Here is a 23854-nt window from a genome sequence, read left to right on the forward strand (position 1 = left end):
CGGAAGACAAAACGCGGCGGACCGCCAGCCACAGCCGCCTGACCTCCCGCTGCACCGGATGTGCATCACTTGAATTCGACCGCTATTATTTTCTGCAACGGGGACTGAAACATCTAGAAGCTTTAAAAGTTGGTTACGCATTTTGTTAATTATTCCCTTTTGCACCAGTCGCTCAAAATCTGTTAGCATAACGGCATTAGGAAAATGTCAAGGAGACGACACAGTGACGAGAGTGAAGGTAAGTGGATGCTGGTGCACCGTTCGGCTTGGTGCTAGGCTAACGGGCTAGTTAGCGTGCCGACGCCGAGCGCCGACTGGAGCGGCGCAGCAATGCGCTAGAATTAGCTTCTCCAAATACGTGAAGAAGCCGGGAATGTTTCAAATCGTCACTTATAATGCGCCCGTGCTGGGTTTATAGCATGCTTCCTGTTATTGACTGAACTTGACTTGTTTAGTCTGATCTCCAGTGATGTAGCCTAGCCGCTAGCCACTATCAGAGCCGTGTGGTTAACCTGGGGGCGTGACTGAAGCCCGTGATGCGCGTGGTGCTGTTTAACAAAAAATAATGTCATGGGCAAGTGGTATTTATCTCTCCATCGACCTTATTTGATATCAGTATAAGCACTGCATATACATTTGAAGTAGAGACAAGCGGACGTTGCGATCTCCGCTTTTCCCTCCATGTAGTGCCCTGAACACGAAGTTCTTTCTTAGTCTCATCTGATTGTATTTAATGTTGATATAACTTTCTATTTTGTAACGCTTAAAGCAGTTTGCTTATTATATACATTTTATGTACTCGAATGATTATTGCACCATTTTAGTCAGGGATGTACCGATACCACTTTTTCACATCCAGCAGCCGTGGCTATCTGCCGATACCAATTGTTCTGCCCTCGATCCCCAGCGCCTTGCCAGGGTCGACAGATAGTTAAACTCCTCTCCAACAAACCACGCAGACGACACGTTCCAGTTCACTCTTATTGTGTGATTAAGAAGGGGGAAACAACGATGTTTTTAAAGGCCAACCTGTAGCTAGAGAAGTAGCAAAGAGAAGACGAGTGCGAAGCACATTGCTTTCCAATGTAATGGATGGTAATGACATCAGGCAAGACTTTACAAGCATTACCAACTTTCGCCAGTAGATGGCATCAGTGGACCATTAACAAACCTAAAACGTTCTATTACATTGATCAGTGGAAACATACATCTAACAGAACCCCGATATCAGTACATTACTTTGTTTTATTCTTGAACAAAAAATTAAACTACAAAATGCAATTCCTGCACAATGTGGTGTGTGCTGTTGTGCAAAGTGAGGTTGAAAATGTTTTAGTAAAGCCACATAGTTTAAGATGTAAAGAAATGTTAAATGGAGTAAATCAAGGTAAGGGATTTCAACAGTCTAAATAGAGACAATGCAAATAGCGCACCATTATTAGGTGCCAAGCACACAAAGTGTGCGAAGGCAACTTATTGTAATTGTCAATGTTTTTATTATTATTATTCCGCGTTTGCATTGCACATCCTACACTGATCGCACGCTTTTTATGAAACTTACTAGACGTGTAGAGGTTGACCCAAGATTAGCACACAGCAAGTATTACACTGATTGGCCCAAAGGTGACGCTATACCAACTGCCCAAAAATGCAAACTTTGCACAAGCATATCTCGTAACCGGTTTGACCTACACTCATGAAACTTTGCTCACACATGTAAATCCTCATGATGAACAAATAAGCCTTTTGAACTGAAAATTTTCGGGTTGCCAAATTTTCCGCCATTTTGCAATTAGTTAAAAACAGTAAATTGCCTAATGATCCTAGGTTTTTTGAATTTGACAAAAGTCCTTTAGCCCATATCATCTATGGACCATTATCTTCAGTCTGAGGTGAAGATTAGTCTGTACATTCAAGTTGCAAGCACCCATGAGCCATTGAGTTCTAAAACGGGCGTGGTTTAAACCGCGAAAATAGTTAATTGCTCATATCAACATCAAGTTGGACTCCTATGATGTTGACCCCAATACAAAAGTTAATAATAATAATCAAATTCTGAACAAGATAAACTCAACATATTTTCAAATATTGCCTTGTATTTGAATGAACTCCTCCTAGGAAATTTATCGGATCTGCTTCAAAATTGGTCAGTACAGTCAAGAAATGGTGCTGAATGAACGCTATAACATTTGTGACTGTACGTTGAAGGGCGTGTCCGTGGCGTGACGTCGAAGTTGGCCACTTTGAATGGAATTTCACGGCGTGGCCTGTCACTAAAATCGCCACAGTTCATAGACACAATGTTTGATTTGAGCGGGACCGACACAGTGGCTATTGGGGTCCAAAGTTTCAACTGCTCAGTTAATATGAAGTTGATTGCCAAAATAACATGGCCCCCAGAGTCTAAAAATCAAAAATCGTCAATTTTACTTGATGCCAAAAGGCTGGGTTAACTTAACCCCATCATCATCAAACTTAATGGTTAGGTTAGGGTTAGGTTTATGGACTGCGTCATGGTCTGGTTAGGTTTGATGGTTTATTGGTTGGTAGGGTTAGGGTTAGGTTTGATGGTTTATTGGTCGGTAGGGTTAGGGTTAGGTTTGATGGTTTATTGATCGGTAGGGTTTGGGTTAGGTCTGATGGTTTATTGGTCGGTAGGGTTAGGTTTGATGGTTTTGTGACTGTACATCGAAGGGCATGTCCGTTGAAAAGTTGAAAGTTGAACACCTTCTGCAGAAGACAAGTGAGTAAATCAAAACGCATGTCCGGCTCAGGCTTGGCACCTTAAACGCTGCTCGCAGATTTAATTTTTTAAATGGTTGAAAACAAATAAAGTGAAGAGTTAAGCAGCATTATTGTGTTGCGTGGTATGCGCCATAACACCAACAGCATAATGGTTATCCAGATAACAAAGAAGTGTACAACACTTGCGTTACAGTGTGTGTATTCACACATACACATGTGGCGCTCACACGGTCGTAGCTCATTGTCTCATTGGCGGGCCAAGCAGAGAAAGGGGAGGTAACCTGGCCCCTTATGACGACATACCGTAGTTTCCCGACTAAGCTGCGGTTTATACACAAATTTTCCAAAATTCCATAAGCTATGTGGCTTATGCATGGGTGCGGCCAATATATGGGAAAAGTTAATTAGGTTATTCGTTCTTTGCTACAAATTTCTTTCATACGTCGTTCGTTGGTAAGGTTGGTCTGAAGCGCTCGTAGAACCTTCTTAGCGCTACCGTAGTGATGATTGCAGCTCCTGACGACAGTCTCCGCCACTGTACAGTAACCTTTAGAAATCCCCGTTGCGCATGAAACTGCCACATTGGCAGTGTTGTGTTTCACCAATATACAGTACAGTAGGCCTACATATAGCCTACGGTACAGCAGGCGAGGTCAGCTCGACTCCCTTCCAATAATTTCAAAAACGTGCAACTTCAAAAAATTATTGTATTTATTTTACAATTCAAAAATGAACAAAACTGTCTTCTAAATTAATGAAATGACACTGGGAAATGAATAAACTTTTTTCAACCACCTCCGCTTTCCCTTGACGGTGCGCAAAGCCCGCACACAGACAGGTAGCAAAAAGAAAAGCAGTCTCAGCATAAACAGTTGTGAGTTAAATTTGTCCATCGGGGCATCAATTCCTCTAATGCTGACGTTTAAAATAAATCAGCACCGATTTGCCTTGATCTTCAACTGTAGCCTTGCTGAACTCCCTGCATCCTCGCTGTCTTTATTCCTTTTTTTCCAGATTCAGGTCTTATGGTGAACTAGCTCATTGTCAGGTGTTTAACAGCGACACTCACTCAGAGACAGTTAAGAAAGACAGGTCCTGTAGCTGCTAAGTGCGTTTGATGTGCTCTCGCCATTCTCCTGCACAAAAATGTGTGTGTGCCAAGCAGTAGGTGTAGTCGGTCTTTGCAGTGACCACTTGGCTGAAGGGTTTTATATGCCTATTCATTACATAATTAGCCCATTTGAAACTTGTGCAGCCTATATACAGGTGCGGCTTATGCATAATTCTGTTTTTTCAATTAAATCAATTAAAGGCTTGCGGTTTATCCACGATGCGGCCTATATGTGGGAAATTATGGTAGGGCGGCGGGCGAAATTCCAAATCGGCACGTTTGAGCTTTCATTTTTTCATATGCGGAGCAGTATACCTAGTGCTCGTTTTACACCTAACACCATTTATAGCCACTGGGGGACCATTGGCAGGCTATGGGAACTCATATTAATGTTAGAAACCCTCCATAAAGTGAAATTTTCATGCCATGGGACCTTTGAGGTTGAAATGCTGCCACACCATTGACATGACTGTTCAAGCGATGGCTCTCATGCGATGGCTCTCATGCACATTAGGGCTGCTCGATTATGGAAAAAATCATAATCACGATTAAAAAAACGAAAGAAAAACAATTATTTTTCAGTTTGAAAACATGATGCATTTATTCATAATTTCTCTCCAAAAAAAACACTTTGTAAATGAGAACTTTGAAATTTCCCCTTAAAAATATACACAAAATGGTCAAATAGAAAATGAAGTCCAGATATGAATCCAGCTGTTCCGCAATTTCTATAAAAAAAAAAAATTAATTTAAAAATCGTTTCGACTCGATTATATTAGTTTGGTGATCGTTTCACTCAATTTTGATCGAAATCACGATCAAAATTTGATTAATCGCCCAGCCCTAATGCACATGCAACTAATTGGCTACTGCTGTTTTTATCAATGACACGTTGCGTGCATCAGATCTTTTTTTTTTTTTTTCTCCCCTCCTATATCTGATCCAGCCCATGCCGTTGTTCGGATCTGGACATCCTTCATTTTGGTTATATTATTATTGTTCAATGCACTTATGTAAGTCACTTTGGACAAAAGAGTCAGATAATTAAATGTAATGGTTATAAACAATATTGCACCCTTGTTTGTCATGCATGAACTTTCTGTCAACAATTCTGTGAAGTGTTCAATCACTTTAGAACACTTTGAACATTGAAAGCTTTGACCGAAAGTTGTCCCTTTTGTACCGGCAACCAAACAATATAACTTTATGGCTTCCTTCTATTTTCAGGCTACTTGTTCTCTCACAGGGGAGAGTACATTTCACACATGTTATTGCTCTTTTAAACGGATAACCCTGAGAATTTGTGTGTTATAAGTTTGATTTGGTTCTGCTCTCATCACAAAACTCATCACCCCTTCATATAGGAGGCCAGGCCCACAAGAGGAGAAGAACATCGGAGCCCACTGAGATTGAAGACCGCCTCGAGTCGTTAATATGTCGTGTGGGAGAGAAGGTATTTTCCGATACGTGATCCAACGCTTTATACAGTAATGCTACGTCACTGGGTCACACAGTGATGCCGTTCAAAACAGTGACGTACAATACAGACATGTTTTCCCTAATGTTCCTCCCACAGAGGAATCACGTATCGGTATTTTCCGATACGTGATCCAACGCTTTATACAGTAATGCTACGTCACTGGGTCACACAGTGATCCCGTTCAAAACAGTGACGTACAATACAGACATGTTTTCCCTAATGTTCCTCCCACAGAGTACCTCCTCTCTGGAGAGCAACCTGGAGGGCCTGGCGGGGGTCCTGGAAGCGGACCTTCCCAACTACAAGAACAAGATCCTGCGCATCTTGTGTGCTGTGTACGTTCCGAGGAAATGGCTTTTTATGAGTGCATTGAATACATTTCATTAATATTCTTTCCGTAGTTTAACTAGTAGTTCATTCATATTTTTAATTCCGTATTCCCTTTCCTACAAAGTTGTTGTCCTCATATTGGACTGATTCTATGTATTTAATTTGTGTGTTTCAGTGCTAGAACCCTACCAGAGAAGTTGTCCGTGTATACTACTCTAGTGGGTCTCCTCAACGCAAGGAACTACAACTTTGGCGGCGAGTTTGTGGAAGCCATGATCAGACAACTCAAGGAAACATTGAAAAACAATTTCTACAATGAAGCACTTTACCTGGTCAGTTGTGTGTGACACAGGTAGCATCACTGGTTACTCCCCAAAGTAATGAAGTACATGGAAACAATATTTCGGCACAATGTATTTCAGCATGCAAAACATTACATTAGAAGGGTGGCATCTGCAATGGTCAGGGTTTTCCTCTCCCAGCCAGAAAGGTACTGTATTTGATCCCCAAAGCCAGCTCTCTACCTGTAGGCATTATTCTGCTGAATTGCCCAAACCCCTATCGGCTACTTAATGTAAAACATCTTGGATAGAAGAGTTGACTAAATATTAACTCATGAATGTGTTAAGTTAATTGTTTGTATTCATATTTTGTAGCTACCTGATATTATTCTTTGATTGTAGCTTTAAAACTAATTGTCTGTAAAAATGTCTATTCTCAGGTGCGTTTTCTGTCTGATCTGGTGAACTGTCACGTGATCGCGGCTCCCTCAATGGTTGCCATGTTTGAAAACTTCATCAGCGTGACCCAGGAGGAGGACGTACCCCAGGTAAATCAGCAGCACATGTATACAGAGTACACAGTGATTTGTACTGTGTTTAAGTAGCAGCCATCCAAAGAGTTAAACTTTATTTGGCAGGATACTCTGGTGGTTGGGGTGTTTGACTCAAAGCCAAAAGGTTCTGGGTTCAATTCTCTGGGTTCAATTCTCTGATGTTTGCAGTCTACCTATATTTTTAATCTGCCTTCTGTTGGCCAAAAAACATCTCTGGCTGTTCAAAACGTAAGAACAGCCAGAGAGCCTATGTCGTTTCCAGCATAGCCGTTTAGTGCTTTGCGGCTCCTGACCCTAATCCTAACCTGCAATATAAAAGTTGTGGGACCCTTTTGTGTGCTCAGGTGCGGTCGGACTGGTTCTTGCACGTTGTTCTTTCCTGTCTGCCCTGGGTGGGGAAGGAGCTTTACGAGAAGAAAGACGTTGAGATGGACCGCCTCCTCAACCAGATCGAAGGATACCTCAAGTAAGCTCTTTCGAGTGGGTTTGTAAAATGACCTAAGAAGACCAACTTGAAATTAAAACTGCGTGCAGTGATGAACGGGACCTCGCACCGGCTTGCGGCCGCATCACGTGCCGTCGTAACATATGCGCACAAGGCACCGCACATGTTACGACGGCACGTGATGCGGCCGCAAGCCGGTGTGAGGTCCCGTTCATCACTGCGCGCAGTTTTAATTTTAATTTTTAGCGAATTTATGTAATCTGTAGAAGCAGATGAGATAAATTCCCTAGGAGGAGTTAGTTGAAATACAAGGCAAAAAAGTGAAAAAATTTCATTCAAAATGGCCAACTTTGACGGCACGCCACGGACACGCCCTTCAACGTACAGTCACAAATTTTATAGTGTTCGTTCAGCTCCATCTTTTGACTGTACTGACCTATTTTGAAGCATATCGGATAAATTGCCTAGGAGGAGTTTGTTCAAATACAAGGTGAAAAAGCGAAATTTGCAGCCGAAAGTGAAAATAAAAAATGCAAATAGCCGACTTCCGGTGGGTTTTGGGGCATGGGTCCAAGAGGCTTTTCTGTAGGTATTGGTACGTTATACGTGCCTACCGATTTTCATACATATTGGTGAAACGTGGCGCAGGGGCTGCTTTTTAAAGTTCCTGTAGGGGGCGCTACAAACATGACAAACACGAATTTTGGTATGTGAGCTACAGGCACCAGTTTACACGCGTCCTGTGAATTTCATATTCATAACTATTACGGTCTCCGCAGAGTGATTGACCCTCCTCTGGCGGCCATTTTGTTTTTCCAATCAACTTCATTTTACTTGAGCAGTTAGAACTTTGGTCCCCAATGGCCACTGAGTTGGTCCCGCTCAAATCCAACATTGCGTCTATGAACTGTGGCTATTTTAGTAACAGGCCACGCCCATTTCGATGGCACACCCCATTTGAAAAAATGTTGACTTTATCTTGTTCAGAATTTGATTCTGAACAACTTTAGTAGAGGGGTCCAACATCATAGGAGTCCAACTTCATGTAGATATGTGCAATTTACTATTTTCGGGGTGAAAAACACACCCCTTTTAGAACTCAATGGCTCATGAGTAATTACTTTATTGTACAGACTAATCCTTATGTCAGATTGAAGATAATGGGCCATAGATGATATCTGCCAAAGGATTTTTGTCAAAGTCGAAAAACCTGGGATCCTTGGGGAATTTACTGTTTTTAACTATTCAAAATGGCGGGAAATCTGGCTACCGGAAGTGCTAAGTCAGTATCTGCAAATTTGTTCATCATGAGGATTTGCATGTGTGGCAAAAAAAAAAGAGTGTAGGTCAAACCGGTGACACGATATGCTTGTGTAAACGTTGAATTTTTGGCATAGTTGGTATAGCGCCACCTTGGGGTCAATGTGAATTTGACGCATAAAATATCAAATTTTACAGCAGTCCCAACAAATGTGCCAAAAAAAAACATTTCGTATATGTTCAGGGGGGGGGAAATGCAGTCGAAACCGTGAAAAATAATAAGAAGAAACAGACCAATTACAATAGGGACCTTGCCGGTTTCGGCTCGGTCCGTAATTAAAATTAAAAGATTACCTCACATAAAAGCCTGTGTTTTTGTGTGTTTGTAAGAAGTGATTTTATGGAGGCTGTCCGAGACTCGTCTCCTCAGGCATGGCCTAATGGTTGTTTCCTCTGCAGGAGACGGTCAAAGACCCACCTGCCCATGCTCCAGGTGTGGACTGCTGAGAAGCCCCACCCCCAGGAGGAGGTGAGAGGAACACACCACACCTCCACCTGTTCCATATCCATGTTGATCTGTTCATTCTGAAAACATCTGTTCAAGTATTGTCATCCTCTCTCTGTGATTAATGTTTTTACTGTTATTTTAATCAAATTTCCTGATGTGTTGCCCTAGTTACGATGACAATTCAGGTGATAGTCAGGTGTAGAAGAAGATACATTTCTACATTTTGTTAATCCCATGAGGAATTTAATGTTTGTTAAAACTCTTTATTATTATTATTATTATTATTATTATTATTATTAAAAATAATTTGAACTCTGCATTTAATGATTCTAACATGCTAGGAGCAGCTGGCTGACAAAGTAGTGCCCACTGTAGTGGTTTGATTAAAATGTTTAATAATGAAGTGTTTCATTCACTGTATGAATAAAGTTTGATTTGATCCTGGTTCTTGCAGTACCTGGACTGTCTGTGGGCCCAGATTCAGAAGCTGAAGAAGGACCGCTGGCAGGAACGCCACATCCTGCGCCCGTACATTGCCTTCGACAGCGTTCTGTGTGAGGCACTGCAGCATAACCTGCCACCCTTTACCCCGCCGGGTCACATGCCCGACACCCAGTACCCCATGCCCAGGGTTGTCTTCCGCATGTTTGACTACACGGATGCCCCAGAGGTAAAGAGGACAAGTACCCCCACCCCGCTGAATGTTGCGTGTTTGCTAATGGTGTCCTAGCTGTACACGTGGAAATGCACACCAATTGCAATCTTTCACATCATGTTATATACACAAACTATATATAATGTACTTAAAATATCAAACCATATCACTGATCAAAATTCCTCAAAGTAGAGACCAAATACTACCACCAACAAACATCTCTTCTAGTTACAACCACAAATGATGTCTTCCCTTTGTTATTCTTGTCATCAAAGTGTTGTTTGATTCTATAAAACCACCAGCAACTGATAATCTACTGTCTTAGCTAATAGTGTTTCACAGGAAATCTGAAAATTGTCTTTAATTAGAACGTGGTCTTTATCTCCCTCAGGTGGTAGTATGGTGCATTTGCAATGGTTTGGCTTGATTTCATCAATTTGATTCACTCTGACCTTTTAATATAGGGGTCAACGTTTAACAATGGGTACTCGAGATATCCACCTGTTTGTGTCTCATCACGTTTATATTGTACTTTATGCATTGGCTTGAATCAGATTAATTGTTTTTATTTGTAGTCTCTAGGGCAGGGGTGTCAAATGTACGGCCCGCGGGCCTAATCCGGCCCACAGTCTAATTTAATCCAGCCCGCCAGATAATATCTAATGTCTATCAGAACTGGCCCGCCGGCATATCGCATTTCAGCGCTAACACGCGTCTTGGTGCGGTAACCCTGGCGCGTCAACTCCGGCAGCCCGTAATCCCAATGGGTAATATTTAGAGTGGAGTAGTAAGTTTATCTTGAGATAACGTGACAATTTTTGAAAAAAAATTAAAAAATTCAGTTGAGTGTAATAATCAGAAATGCCTCAATACTGCCTCTTTGGTCTGTAAATGAACAGAGCAGTGGAGTGCGAGCTCCGTGGGTTGAGAAAATGAACTGATGCTAGATAGCACTAAATTCTACACTCAGCTTTTAAGCATAGGTAAAAAAGGGGGGGGGGAAGTTAACTACAAGATCACATGTATTGTTAAATAGCTAAGATAGCTTCCTAAAATAAATGGCCTAAATGAAACTGTTCATCTTTGACTCATTTCCTGAAACCTGTCTTGGTGCCCAGGGTCCGGTGATGCCCGGCAGCCACTCTGTGGAGCGCTTTGTGATCGAGGAGAACCTGCACTGCATCATCAAATCCCACTGGAAGGAGAGGAAATCATGGTGGGACTGTGTGACTCAGAGCTGTATATATGCTCACACAAATTAATTTGTAATGTATACGTTTGGGGTTTTGAAGTATGATTATCTGCCAGATATAGCTCCTCACATTTGTAATGGTTGCAAAAAATAGATTGTTGTTTTTTGGGGGTATATTGACATTGGATATTAATATTTAATGACCAATACAGGTTGGATCGGTTCTAACCAAACATAAATAAAATATAGTGGACGTTGAATATTAACTCATTCTTTTCTGAGTTGTGATTAGTCAATGTAACTTCTTAAACGTTGCCTTTCTCCCTTCCCTTCAGCGCGGCTCAGTTACTCAGCTACCCTGGAAAAAACAAGATCCCTCTCAATTACCACATCGTGGAGGTACGCTGGTCTGCATCATGACCGTGACCTTGGAGTGACTTCCATCTTAAAATACAGATTTAATTATTAATCGCACACAGAAACTTTGGGCAGAAGTACAGGAAGAATTAATAATAAGAAGAATATACTATTTTAAAAAGTGTCTGATTTGCATTTAATAAGTCACCATCTCCCCTCCCTCAGGTGATCTTTGGAGAGCTGTTCCAGCTTCCCTGTGCACCCCACCTAGACGTCATGTACACCACGCTGCTCATTGAGCTCTGCAAGCTGCAGCCTGGATCTCTGCCTCAAGTCGTATCCTTGTTCCGTTCTGGTGGGGAAGGGTTGCACTGGAAGAGGTCTACATCAGCCTGGCTAACGCCAGACCAAATCTCAAGAAGATTTAGTCTGGGAACCACACATTAATTTTCTCATATTTGAGGTGTGGTTTACAAATGCCCAGAGCCGTTTATTGGGCACAACGATTGTCTATCAAATGCGTCTACGTAGCTCATAGCCAATAAAAATAAAATTCAAAATAAACTAAACTACTTATAACACTATCTAAGGCTGCATCAAAAGGTTACTTCTCGTCTGCTGCCATGTTGGATTCATAGATATAAACAAACGACAAGCTTCGGTGAGTCGCATAGACGTCGTCATCGTCTTGCTGCCCCCCCCCCCCCCCCCCCCCCGTTCTGTGATTGGTTCCCTCGCTGAGGAACAATCGGATCCATGGAATCCAGGCTGCCTAGCAGAGTGAAATGAATTTGCGCGCAAGGCAGCAGGCTAGGTCTATATAACATCAGATGGAAATTCATTAATCCCAGACGGGAAAATCTGGAATCTTATTTAGTTGACTACAACAAAAGGAACAACAAAAGATAAGGTTACATAACTAAAATATAATATAATACAATAATTGATAAATGGCAAAGTAAAATAAGCCCAATTGAATACGTTTGGAGTATATCGCTTTTGTAGGCAAGCAGATCAGGTAAGCTTCAGCCTAACCTACCTAGTTGCTAGATAAATAGCCATCCAGTATTGTTATGTCTGATGTTAATATAAATGTAATATCACCTATGGGTAGTTCTGGGTGTCTTCTCTGACATTGTGACCTTGACAGTTTCCTGCCAGCTGGCCCAAGCCACTGAGATGCTGTACATGAGACTGGACACCATGAACACCACATGCATAGATAGGTGAGGGCTTTTAACAAAAGGTTAAAATGATTTCATGCCTTTTACAAATTTGCTTTTTCGAAAGCGGTGGGAGCTTTACTCATGTCAATGACTTTGTTTTTCAGACTGATCAACTGGTTTTCTCACCATTTGAGCAACTTCCAATTCCGATGGAGCTGGGATGACTGGTAATAAATAAGTTTAATTTATACCAGAGTTTTTATATTTAGAACTGTACACGCATTGATAATCATGTAGTTTATATTGCTCGCATCAACGAGGGCTTGGGGTAAGGGGTGTTTTTTGATAAAGGGCTGTAGAGATAAATGTGTCGCTATTTGAATCTGCTCATTCATTCCCCTGTTTAGGGCAGACTGTTTGACGCTGGATGCGGAGAAACCCAAACCAAAGTTTGTCAAGGAAGTTCTTGAGAAGAGCATGAGGTAGGAAGCATTTGGAGACCATTAAACCACAATGGATTTGGAACTTTTTATTTCCTCTTCATTTCAATTGTTCTGGTATAACTGATCTTACTATATAGTCATATAGCAGACCCTTTTTCCAAACTCTACTTAAAGCTTATTCAGATAGAGGTCATTAAGGAGCAGGTATTGGGTTAGACATATACATCTTGCTCTAGTATGACAGCAGGTATTCAGGGGATCTTGGGCATCGATTCCGTAACCTTTCAGCTGAGAGACAAAACACCTTAGCCTTCCAGCAGTTGCCAGTGAATAATAAAGTATAAGGCGGTGTTCTGTGAGGTCCTTATATTGCTGTGTGTTGTCCAGGCTGTCCTACCACCAGAGGATAGTGGACATCGTCCCAGCTGGTTTCACCGCCCTAATCCCGGCCGAGCCATCCTTCTACTACAAATACGGAGAGGAGTCTGCCGGTAGGCTGTCCTCTAGCACCCCTTGAATGCCAAACTAGCGCTTAAAGCCCAACTATATAATGAAACTAATTCAGAAAACACAAACAGAGGCTCAGTGTGTATTGAGTGATATCAAATCCAACGCCCAGACTCTGTCTCTGTTTCGCTATGTCTTTTTCTCTCGGTCTCTGTCTGGCGTAGCTTCGTTACCGGGATACCAAACATCCATCACCGTGGGCAACGCCATCAAGAACCGAGCGTCCAATGAGGAGATCCTGGCTATCCTGAAGGATATGCCCAAACCTAACCAGGAGGAGGACGACGGTGAGCCAGTTATATAAGATCTCAAACATCTTACTTCTGCAAACCCTTTCACTGATGGGTAGCTTCAATGGCTTTGGCCCACCAGCGACCCAGGTTTGATGTTGACCTAGGCTACGTGTCATTTCCTCTCTTTTTAAACCCACTCTCTGCCTTTACTGCCCCGTCTATAAATGCAGAAAAACATCCATACAAATGTATAGCCGTTTCTCAATACCAAGTACGCGGACTACGTACTCTCAGACTTGGAAGTACGTACATGGCATGTCCGGACTTCGAAGTACAGACTTCCGAGAACGCGAGTACGCACCTGCAATTGGAAGAGCAGCGGACTCGATGACGTCACCACCTCAGCTCTGTTAACTGTGCTTTATGGCCTCAAACTACTGAACAATATAAACTAATTATATAAAACTAAACCCCAGCCTCTTTCATTTTAAAATAGTATGTTAATATTTTGAATGAATATAAATTAAAAGATATGCTTGTTGTGTGTATTTATATACACATACTCGCGTACTTTGAATTGGAACAGTACTTGGGCTACCACTGATGAAGTTTCACGAGAACGAAAGTACACGAGTACAGACGAGAACGAGAATTGAGAAACGGCTTATATTTATTCTAAAAGAATATCATGTGTTTTTGAGGTTTGTGGTCCTATCTTTTTCTGGACCCCCATCTACAAAGCGAAACAACGATTGTTGAAACAGCATACTCTCTCTGTCTCTCTGTCTGTGTGTGTGTGTGGTGGTTTGTCTAGACGAGGGTGAGAGCTTCAACCCTCTGAAAACGGAGGTGTTTTTGCAGACATTGCTCCACCTGGCCGCCAAGTCCTTCAGCCACTCCTTCAGTGCCCTCGCCAAGTAAGTCTACAGTAACAAAACTATTCTGAGACTAAAGTAGGATGGCTACAGTCCTTCAGAAAAGTTTCAGTGCGACACTCGACAAGCATTGAGTCGATGTTTAATATGACCATGGGAGGAGTTACTGGAATCTGACAAAGATTTCTTCCATAGGAAGGACAAGGGATTATGTACAATTATTATGTTGGTTACACTGGTCATAGAGAGTTGGCAAATCGATTATATTTTGTAAGTATGGAACTATGTCAGGGCTCCAGAGTGCAACCAAAATATTTAAGGGTGCGACTAATAATTTCTCTAGGTCGCACTGGTGCACCTGACGCAGCCCGGGTGAAAACTTATAAGATAAATTTCTTTCACAATCGCATCATCTCTCTGTGTTCTCCTGTGACCGAACTCACACTCATGGTAGGATCATATCATCACCGAGGTGCTGCCGTGATACACAAGGTCTGCTTTGCAAACTAATAATATTTTTATTCGCCGTATCCAGGCTAAAATGCTCCCAAACTTTTGAAGTTTTGGTACGCGTAGCTGCTGTGTAGGACGCCGCCATTTCTGTATACGTTACCGCTCGGCAGAGACGCTATTGCGCATGTGCGACTCTCGGTAGAGATTCTAATGAAGTGAGATGCCTCACTCCGTTGGAAAAACACGTCTGGCGACAATTGTCGACAATGGAATTCATTGTCGACTATTTCTATTATCGATTTTTGTCGACAAACGACGAATCGTTGCAGCCCTAATGTGCATAACTATTCACCCCACTAAAGTTGCTTTGGATAAGTCTCTATGAGCTAGCCACATCTTACCACAGGGATTTTTGCCCAATCTTCCTTGCAAACCTGCTCCAGCTCCTTCAAGTTGAATGGTTTGCACTTGTGAACAGCAATCTTTAAGTCTGACCACTGATTTTCTATTGGATTGAGGTCTGGGCTTTGACTAGGCCATTCCAACACATTTACTTGTTTCCCCTTAAACCACTCAAGTGTTGCTTTAGCAGTGTTTGGTGTCATTGTCCTGCTGGAAGGTGAACCTCCGTCCTAGCCTCAAATCACGCACAGAGTGGTACAGGTTTTGCTCAAGAATATCCCTGTATTTAGCACCATCCATCTTTCCCTCAACTCTGTAACGATACGCGTATTCAAACCGAAAACTTTCGTGTTTTATGTGGTCCTTACACAAATGAAAAGACAGCAAATACAGGATAAAAACACAATAAAGTCCAGGACTTATTTCTATTGTGGTCCTCAACACAAAACATCAGGACAAGACAAGGCAGTCACAGAGTCGGAGTGTCACAGAAAGTGTGATAATCAATAAAAACGTTTTTCAAAATTATTTATTTGTTTTTTATATTTAAAAAAATTCGGTACGTACCGAAATGAAATGTGCATCGAATCGTTAGACCCGTACTGAAAAATTTCGGTACGAATGAGTGTATCGTTACACCCCAGTACTGACAGATCATGTGACACTTGGATTGCACACAGGTCTACATCATTTCACTAATTATGTGACTTCTGAAGGTAATTGGTTGCACCAGATTGTTTTTATGGGAGTCATAACAAAAAAATATGGGTGCACCTAAATGTTGTGCTGGTGCACCTAAAAAAATAATTTAAAAAAAGTTAGACACACGAGTGCAACCAATGCATAAAGTTAGACTGGAGGCCTGAACTATGTATATATTGTAACTGTCATTTTTTTCAGTGTCAAAACTGCATCTTGGGTTGGGCATATTCTATGTCGGACCTGCTGTTGTATTGATTCCACCAGGCTGTGGTCTAAAGTGTGTTGTGATTCAACTCTCCAGGTTCCATGAGATCCTGAAGGTGCTGACTGATAGTGATGAGGGGAAGTTACACATCCTCAGGGTGGTGTATGAGGTGTGGCGGAACCATCCACAGGTACAGACCCAATGTTCTGCTGCTAACCTAGCATATAGCTGCTAACCTAGCATGTGTTTTACCTGCCATATTGTATTCAAGACTTGCCTTTTCTTCTTCAGTCTTCCCTCCCACGCCACATTATGAATGTATGTGTTTTTTACTTCCTGCTCTGTTCCAGATGATCTCTGTGCTGGTAGACAAGATGATCCGGACCCAGATCGTGGACTGTGCTGCAGTCGCCAACTGGCTCTTCTCCCAAGACATGGCCCATGAATTCACCAGGTGTGCCACCTTATTTAAAACTTTAATATGGAAAATATCAACTAGATATTACAGCAATAAAATATATTACAAAAACTAGCTTTTTGTAAGTTTTGCAATTTTTTGTAACTTGTAACTGATTAGGTGAGTGCTGCATGCAGTGCTCAACTATTGTTCTTCTTAGGTTTTATTCTTTCTTTCTTCTTTATTATTCTCTACAAACTTTGGGACCCATCTCCTTCCACAATTTTCTTCTAGAGACTCCATTCCAATTTTAAAATGTTCATTTTAGCTTGGAATCGCGCACTTCCTTTCACATTTAACTTTTTAAGGTATTCTACTTTTAAAACATAATTTATTACAATGAAAGTCAATTCTCTGACACTTCAGACTTCGTAACTTCAGACTCCGTTAACCTTTATTCTTTATTCATTATTCAAGACAGTCATATTTATTTTTAAGGTTTAACAAGGGAATAATTGTAGAACAGAATATAATTATTTTTCCATAAATATAATTATAGCCTTTTAGTAACTTAAAACGTCTCACATTTTCACATATTAAGACGGCTCATTTTGTATTGTTGTTCTTCACCCTTCTCATAACTATGTATCACTGCCATGAATTAAGGTCCCTCACTAGCCACAACCAGAAAATGGTTAACCTGTCAACTCTTGTTTTAACGTGAGAAATGTGTTAAAACGACCAAACTCTACATGCTAATGGTGCTATCCATTTATATGGTACGTCCTAGCCCTTTGTATTTGTATCACGTTGGTCATTTTAATGTTGATTTTTCAATGCTCTTACACACTTGATTACATTGCTACTTTATTCCGGTCACCAATTGATGAATTGCACGGTCTTGCTGTGCGTGCAATACAATGTAAAGTTGTGTTTGTTTTGTCGAGCTGGTTTGCTAAAGAGGCTAATGTAGCTAACAATAACAATGACTAGCCAATGAGAAACAGGAAAGCTATAAGTGCTGCAAGCCAGGAAATTACGTCACGTTCTTGCTAGAGCAGGTCGGATGTACCGGCGTACCATACAAATGGGTAGCACCATTACACGCAGAATTTGGTCTTCTTAAGGTTATGTTTCTAAAACGTTATTTTCTCCAATGGCCTCCCGTGCTTTGTTGCTTCATCTTCAGGTTCTACATCTGGGAGATCCTGCACTCGACAATCCGCAAGATGAACAAACACGTCCAGAAGATCCAGAAGGAGCTGGAGGAGGTCAAGGCCCGGCTAGACAAGCAGCAGAACAAGAAGGTTGGGAAGGCAGCCATGTTTGTGGTTTGTTTATGTTTGTAGTTATCCTGGTTAAGTTACAGTCACATTCATGTTACATTCATTCTTTAGAAATAAGTTTATTGATCTTTGAAAGGTTGTACTTGCATTATTATGCCATTATCATTATATTAGTTGAAAATGGTCTCAAAACGGCAATATTATCACTTATCACACGCAATAATTTCTGGGACAATTTATCGCCCAGCGAAATTTGTTATTGTGACAGGCCTATGTATATATGTATATATAATGTATGTATTTTGACTAACCAACACAAGCATCGATGTAGCTCCATACGTTTATTTCTCGAGCCTATTCCTCGCAGAACTCTAATTGTGTGCTTGTGTCTTGCCAGAGGGACAGTGGGGATGAAGAGGACATGGAGAAGAACAGTGAGGATGAGGAGGGTCAGCTGGAGGAGCAGATTGAGAGGCTGCAGGAGAAGGTGGAGTCGGCCCAGAGTGAACAGAAGAACCTCTTCCTCGTCATATTCCAGGTAGCTAGCCTGACCCAAACACCCAGCCTCACCCTTGCGACCCTGACGTCCCCCAGCCTTACAATCCCCAAACACAACCCAGTTGGAGCCCCGACCCAGTCAGATTTAAAAAGTGTGCTGATGGTTGTTTGTTTATAAAGTACATTGATGCATATGGTTGTTTGTTTATAAAGTACATTGGTGCATAAGCATGGGCGTCAGTTTGGTTTGGAATGTACTGGGGACAGAGACGCATTCGAAAGTGCATTTTCAGAAGTGCTGGGTACAATGAGGATGCACTCTTTTTAGTGCAGGTAATGAAAGGTTCTGAAAGAAGAAAGCGTTTCCAAAAAGCATTGGACATATGTGCCACTATGTTCTGCTCCATGTACCCAATGTTGACAACGTGACATGATGACATGACTAAGCTACCAACATGAACAAAGAGGAGCTAGGAAAGGAAATTAACTACGTGTTTAAGTTCAGAAGGGGCAAACGTGTGGCGACACACAGCACTACAAATGTTGTCAAGATTGAAAAAGCAATTAATAATTGTTGCACAGCTGAACGCTGTATCATGAGCTGGCTGTTCTCAATTCACAACACACATCCATCCAATCTACATCAGGCATTCTGACCAAAAACTCATGCACTCCCCACCACGATTTTTCCAGAATTCAAGCAAAGAAAGAATGACCATTTTGAAGTCACAAGAGACTGACTCCACCGACTCCACTATCGTCATCTCCACTATACCCAACACTGTACGAACGCAAACCATGGAGTTAGGCTGCTTGGTGACTATGGCTAACATCAATTGCGAGAGTTAAGACAGCCGACCACTTGAGTGCAAAAAACACAAAAGACCTTGCCACAGCACCAGCAAATCTTAAGCAATAAATATTGCGTCTTACCTTTATTTATGTGGCAGTGGTCTGCAGATGCATCCCGTGGTGTAGCCTGCCACATCCATTTAGTTCAACAGGTTATCGCTCTGATACTGTCCATGGTACTAGCAACCTGCTCTGGTGCTGTTTACCTTCATGTATTCAGGCTAAAATGACTTGATTGTCTGATGCCTCATTATTGCATCCCAGCCAAAGAGTATCGGTATTAATACCTCATTCATTGTCCAAGCCAGGCTGGCAGCTCATACAAAAATAAGTAAGGGATAATGTATAGAACGTCGGTCATTATCGGGAAATAAACCCAGACAGGGCAAACCGGACACCGACGTGAAGCGGAGTGGTCACCCTGAAGGGGCTTATGACCGGTGACGTTCTGTACATTATCCCGCTTATTACATGGCTACTTGCCAAAACGAAAAAATAACATCACACGGTGTCTTTTTACAATTTATTTGTTTCCAGCATTCGTAGTGTTGATCAATAGAGAAATAGTCTGCCAAAGACATTGACGTTGCTTAGCAACCGAATCCGCTGGGGTTGATCAGTTACCGGACTACTTGCGGAGTGATACGAGAGACGAGAATCAGAGCCACTTTCCTTGACAGCGGTCATTATATGCTTAGAAATGGTAATTATTGAAAAATAATTCACCGCAGGAAGTCGGGAAGGCCCCTACAAGTGAACGGCGCATTCCACAGCATTGAGAAGAGCCGTGTAATAATCCATAATATTTCAACTCAAGTTTTCTGTCTTTTTAAGTGGTGGGTACAAAATGAATCTTCACAAAAACTGGTGGGTACTCGTCCCCAGCGTAATCGACGCCTATGTGCATAAGGTTTCAAAGTGCACTGATGTAAGTGTGTTGTGCTAATTGTTTGCATGTTGTTGTGTAGCGTTTCATCATGATGCTGACGGAGCACCTGGTCCGCTGTGAGACGGCCAGTGTGGACATCAACACACCCTGGTACAAGACCTGTACAGAGAGACTGCAGCAGATCTTCCTTATGGTAACACCAACACCCAAACACCACCATTATATAACTAGACACGATATAACTACCACTATATATTTATACTGAGGATGTGAATATCAAATTTTTTTCATGGTCAAATAATCAGAGGATGGTAAGAATGAATAATGAAATATTCGATGTGTGCTGACATTCACAAAGGCAGCCATGGATCATTGGCCATAAATCATTTCATATATATATAGGCCTTAGGCCCTGTCTCAATTCTCCCCCTTCCCCTAGATTTGAGCCCTAACCCTAGATTTGAGCCCTAACCCTAGATTTTGCACGTTCCTGCTAAGAGGTAGGATGTTCCAATACTTAAGAGAGCAAGGGGCAGTGCTGTTTTTCCCTTAAAATAAACCCTTGAACGCTAGCCAGTTCCTTAGCTGACTTGCAACTAAAGGCACTCAAAGCAAGTATTCTTGTTAAGGGGAGAGAAATGGCACTGGGCATTAGTCTGTTGTCCAACTCGCTCTCCGTTCGAGACTAATTAGTGTACTGGTGCTGTTTGGTTGCAGTGTATGAATATTAATGTTTGTGTATATTGTTTTTTCTGTGCATGATTAAGAATAAAAAAAAACTAGAAAATGCATTTCCTGCAGAAAATGCGGTGAGTGCTGTAGTGCAAAGTAAGGTTGAAAATATGTTTTAATGAAGCCACATAGTTTAAGACATTCAAATGGCTTGAATCAAGTGAAAAGATGTGTATTCTTTCACATGTAGTTAATCGAGATGAGCTCACAAAATTATGAGGCTTATGCACAGCTTTCATATGACATTGTGTAGATGGCATGATTTTAAAAAGATCATTTTTAAGCATTGTTGTTAGCATTTAACTTCTACCGGAAGTACACCCGATATGTTGGTAGCCATATAAACGGGGGTCCCCCCCCAAATGCCCCTATATATATCTATATATCTATATCTCTCTCTCCAATCGATTAATCATTTTAGTGCCTGTGAAACAAGAAATTTGGTACCAGTGGATAAAAAGTCTTTCACCGCTGATTTTGTTGGTTAATGATGATTGAAATCAGCTGATACTGGTTAGTTGGCTTGAGTAATGAGCTGTGGTCTCTCCCTTCATCAGCACCATGTTACCATCCAGCCCTACGTGGGGACCCTGGAGAACCTGTTGTTCACAGCTGAGCTGGACCCACACATCCTGGCTGTGTACCAGCAGTTCTGTGCCCTGCAGCTCTGAGACGCACCACACACACCAGCTCTTGCATCAAGATTCTCATCATAACATTTGATTTTTATTTTTATACTTTGTGTGCCATGGAGTAGCTGACTGCATAGTAGCCGATTGTTTAGGACATTTACTTTGAAAGAGTACAAACAAGAAATGGGGGGAAAAGCTATTTCTATGTTGTCATTTTTCTGTAGTTTTCTTGGTCCCTTTTGTTTCTTTTTACCATATACTCTTAGTCCTGTGAGTGTTTTAACCCGTCGCTCACTGTGAGCCTGACTGACGAAGGAGATGGCTTTGGATCAACTAAAAACCCAGAGAGCCCTCTACTTTTTATATGTATTTTATGTAAACTGGGAAATTATTAAAACTCTTTTGAGTCTTCACATGTCTTTTTTTTTTATGTGTTCGATAGCTATCATGCACATTGCAGCACACACACTCCGTCTACTTTGCAGTTCTTTCATAGCATAAGTTTTGGGGGAAAAAATATATATATTTAAGCAATAGATCACGACAGGCTGTGGTGTACGCTCATTATACCACAGTTAAGGGGCGTTGTCCGTCCCGACGCGCAGCGGAGGGGCGGCGACCCCCTTCACTGTGGTAGGGGGTCGCCGCCCCTCCGCTGCGCGTCGGGACGGACAACGCCCCTTAACTGTGGTATAATGAGCGTACACCACAGCCTGTCGTGATCTATTGCTTAATTATAACATATCTACAGGTTCAAACGGAATTCATATTTTTATTCTGCCTCATTTATCAACCGTACTTAAACACAGATGGAATTCACCAAAATGTACTTATACGTACTTAGGAATGTGTGTAAATATAAGCACAGCTCTGCCTCTGGCCATGTGTACAAACAGTATCTACTGATCGCGATATTACAAGCAAAAAGCAAAGCATTAGTTAAGCAATAGATCACGACAGGCTGTGGTATACGCTCATTATATACCCCCTTCACTGTGGTATAATGACCGTATACCACTGACTGAAGTGATCTATTGCTTTTATAAAACGGTTACGTAAGTATGGCGAAATTAAAGTCATAGACGCCCTCAATTTTGAAAAAGCGAGAAAGTCGGAAAAGCATTTTTTTTAACGAATACAAAAAAGTAGTCCCTCCTGGCTGCCTGCAAAGTGTACGGCGGTTGCTATGCAACACACTGTAGCGTCCTTCAGAGAGAAGGCTAGAGACGGTAGCTTGGTTCGCCGGCAATTTAGCCTATTATCGAGTTCACTCGAACTCGATAGTAGGCTAAATTGCCCACCGTGTGCCTATTGCTTTACAACATGTCCACCCTCTCCAGCAATCAACATGTTTTTAGACTTCAGTGAACTATGCTATCGCTTTTATATATAAATAAACAACAGTTAGAGTTAGGCGCGGAGTGATACTGAACTCTGTAAACTGAACGGGTGCCATAGCTGTGTGTATACGCTCAATATACAACAGTTGGGAACCAATCAGATCGCTTGATTTAAGCCACCCGTTTTATAAAGTGTCAATGTATCGTATAAGCAATGAATCAACATACACCTATGTCCTGTTTTCTTTAATAAGAAATAGCAATAATAAAGAATCCTGGATCCTTATAAAAATTGAAATTTTCAGTTAAATTCAGTTGAAAAAGATAGGGATGGTAGATTATTGTTGGCTGACTACTAAATAGGAACAGGGTGACCCTGATAAATATATATGGGCCCAACTTTGACAACCCCATATTCTTTAATAACTTGATTATGAAACTTGCTATGGTTGAGGATCTGTATTGTGGGCGGAGATTTTTATCTGGTTTTTAACCCTACAATGGATCACTCTTCATCCAAATCAACCAATCTAAGGAAAGCTGCTACAGTTTTGATTCAAGGCATAAAATAATTAGGTATGACTGAAATATGGAGGAACATTTATCCAAACCAAATCTAATTTTCCTCCATATTTCAGTTATACCTAAATCTTTTATATATTTTACTTATTTTTTCAGGAGTACATAACACATTCTAGAATTTACATGTTTTTGCACCCTAACCCTAACCCTTGCTTAGGGATTGCTCTTACCTAGCTGCAACCTTTTTAGACCATAATCCCTTGAAACTTACCTGGACAATTGATATGCAACATTCAACACCCTATAGATGGAGATTTTAAAATGGCATGCTAAAAGATCCCGAATTTATCTCATATAACAAATATAGACATGTTTTTAGATGCAAATTCAAATTCCTCCTCACACGCCAATATTTGGGAAGCTCTCAAGGCCTATATGAGAGGCCATATCCTTTCATACAATGCCCATAAAGTAAGAGTAAAATAAAGAAAAACTAGCTTAATTGGAAACAGATATTTAAAAAATTGAACAGGATCACATTGCCACTAAAGAACATTTCAAACTAAAACAGGATATTATATCTGTGCACCCATAAAGCAGAAGCTGCTATGGCTAGGACCAAGTATCATTATTATACATTTGCAAACAAAACAAGCAAATTATTAGCTTGGCAAATTAAGAAGGAGAAATCTTATAAATATATACACTCAATAGTTACTCAAAATATTCAAATTATATAATTCAAAATATTTTATGAAGACTTATATTAGGTATTGAACTGAACAGGATGATGAAAATATTG

At 41.2% G+C, this 23854-nt stretch overlaps 1 protein-coding gene across 1 annotated transcript; it reads left to right on the forward strand.

The window, feature by feature from the left end:
* The first annotated feature begins 78 nt into the window (after positions 1 to 78).
* ncbp1 (nuclear cap binding protein subunit 1) lies at positions 79 to 21603 on the forward strand. The gene is made up of 23 exons (XM_084469351.1): positions 79 to 238; positions 5221 to 5309; positions 5571 to 5671; positions 5842 to 5998; positions 6388 to 6495; positions 6846 to 6967; positions 8666 to 8735; positions 9169 to 9384; positions 10488 to 10585; positions 10897 to 10960; positions 11144 to 11254; positions 12080 to 12144; positions 12249 to 12311; positions 12492 to 12566; positions 12915 to 13018; positions 13199 to 13321; positions 14082 to 14184; positions 16001 to 16094; positions 16255 to 16358; positions 17491 to 17608; positions 17985 to 18125; positions 19906 to 20019; positions 21116 to 21603. Exons 1-23 carry the CDS (start codon positions 205 to 207, stop codon positions 21227 to 21229), a joined length of 2388 nt encoding a protein of 795 aa, XP_084325477.1. The 5' UTR covers positions 79 to 204; the 3' UTR covers positions 21230 to 21603.
* The last annotated feature ends 2251 nt before the right edge of the window (positions 21604 to 23854 follow it).

This window comes from Micromesistius poutassou, assembly GCF_964030765.1.
Source record: "Micromesistius poutassou genome assembly, chromosome: 6".
In the NCBI taxonomy this organism is placed as follows: Eukaryota; Metazoa; Chordata; class Actinopteri; order Gadiformes; family Gadidae; genus Micromesistius; species Micromesistius poutassou.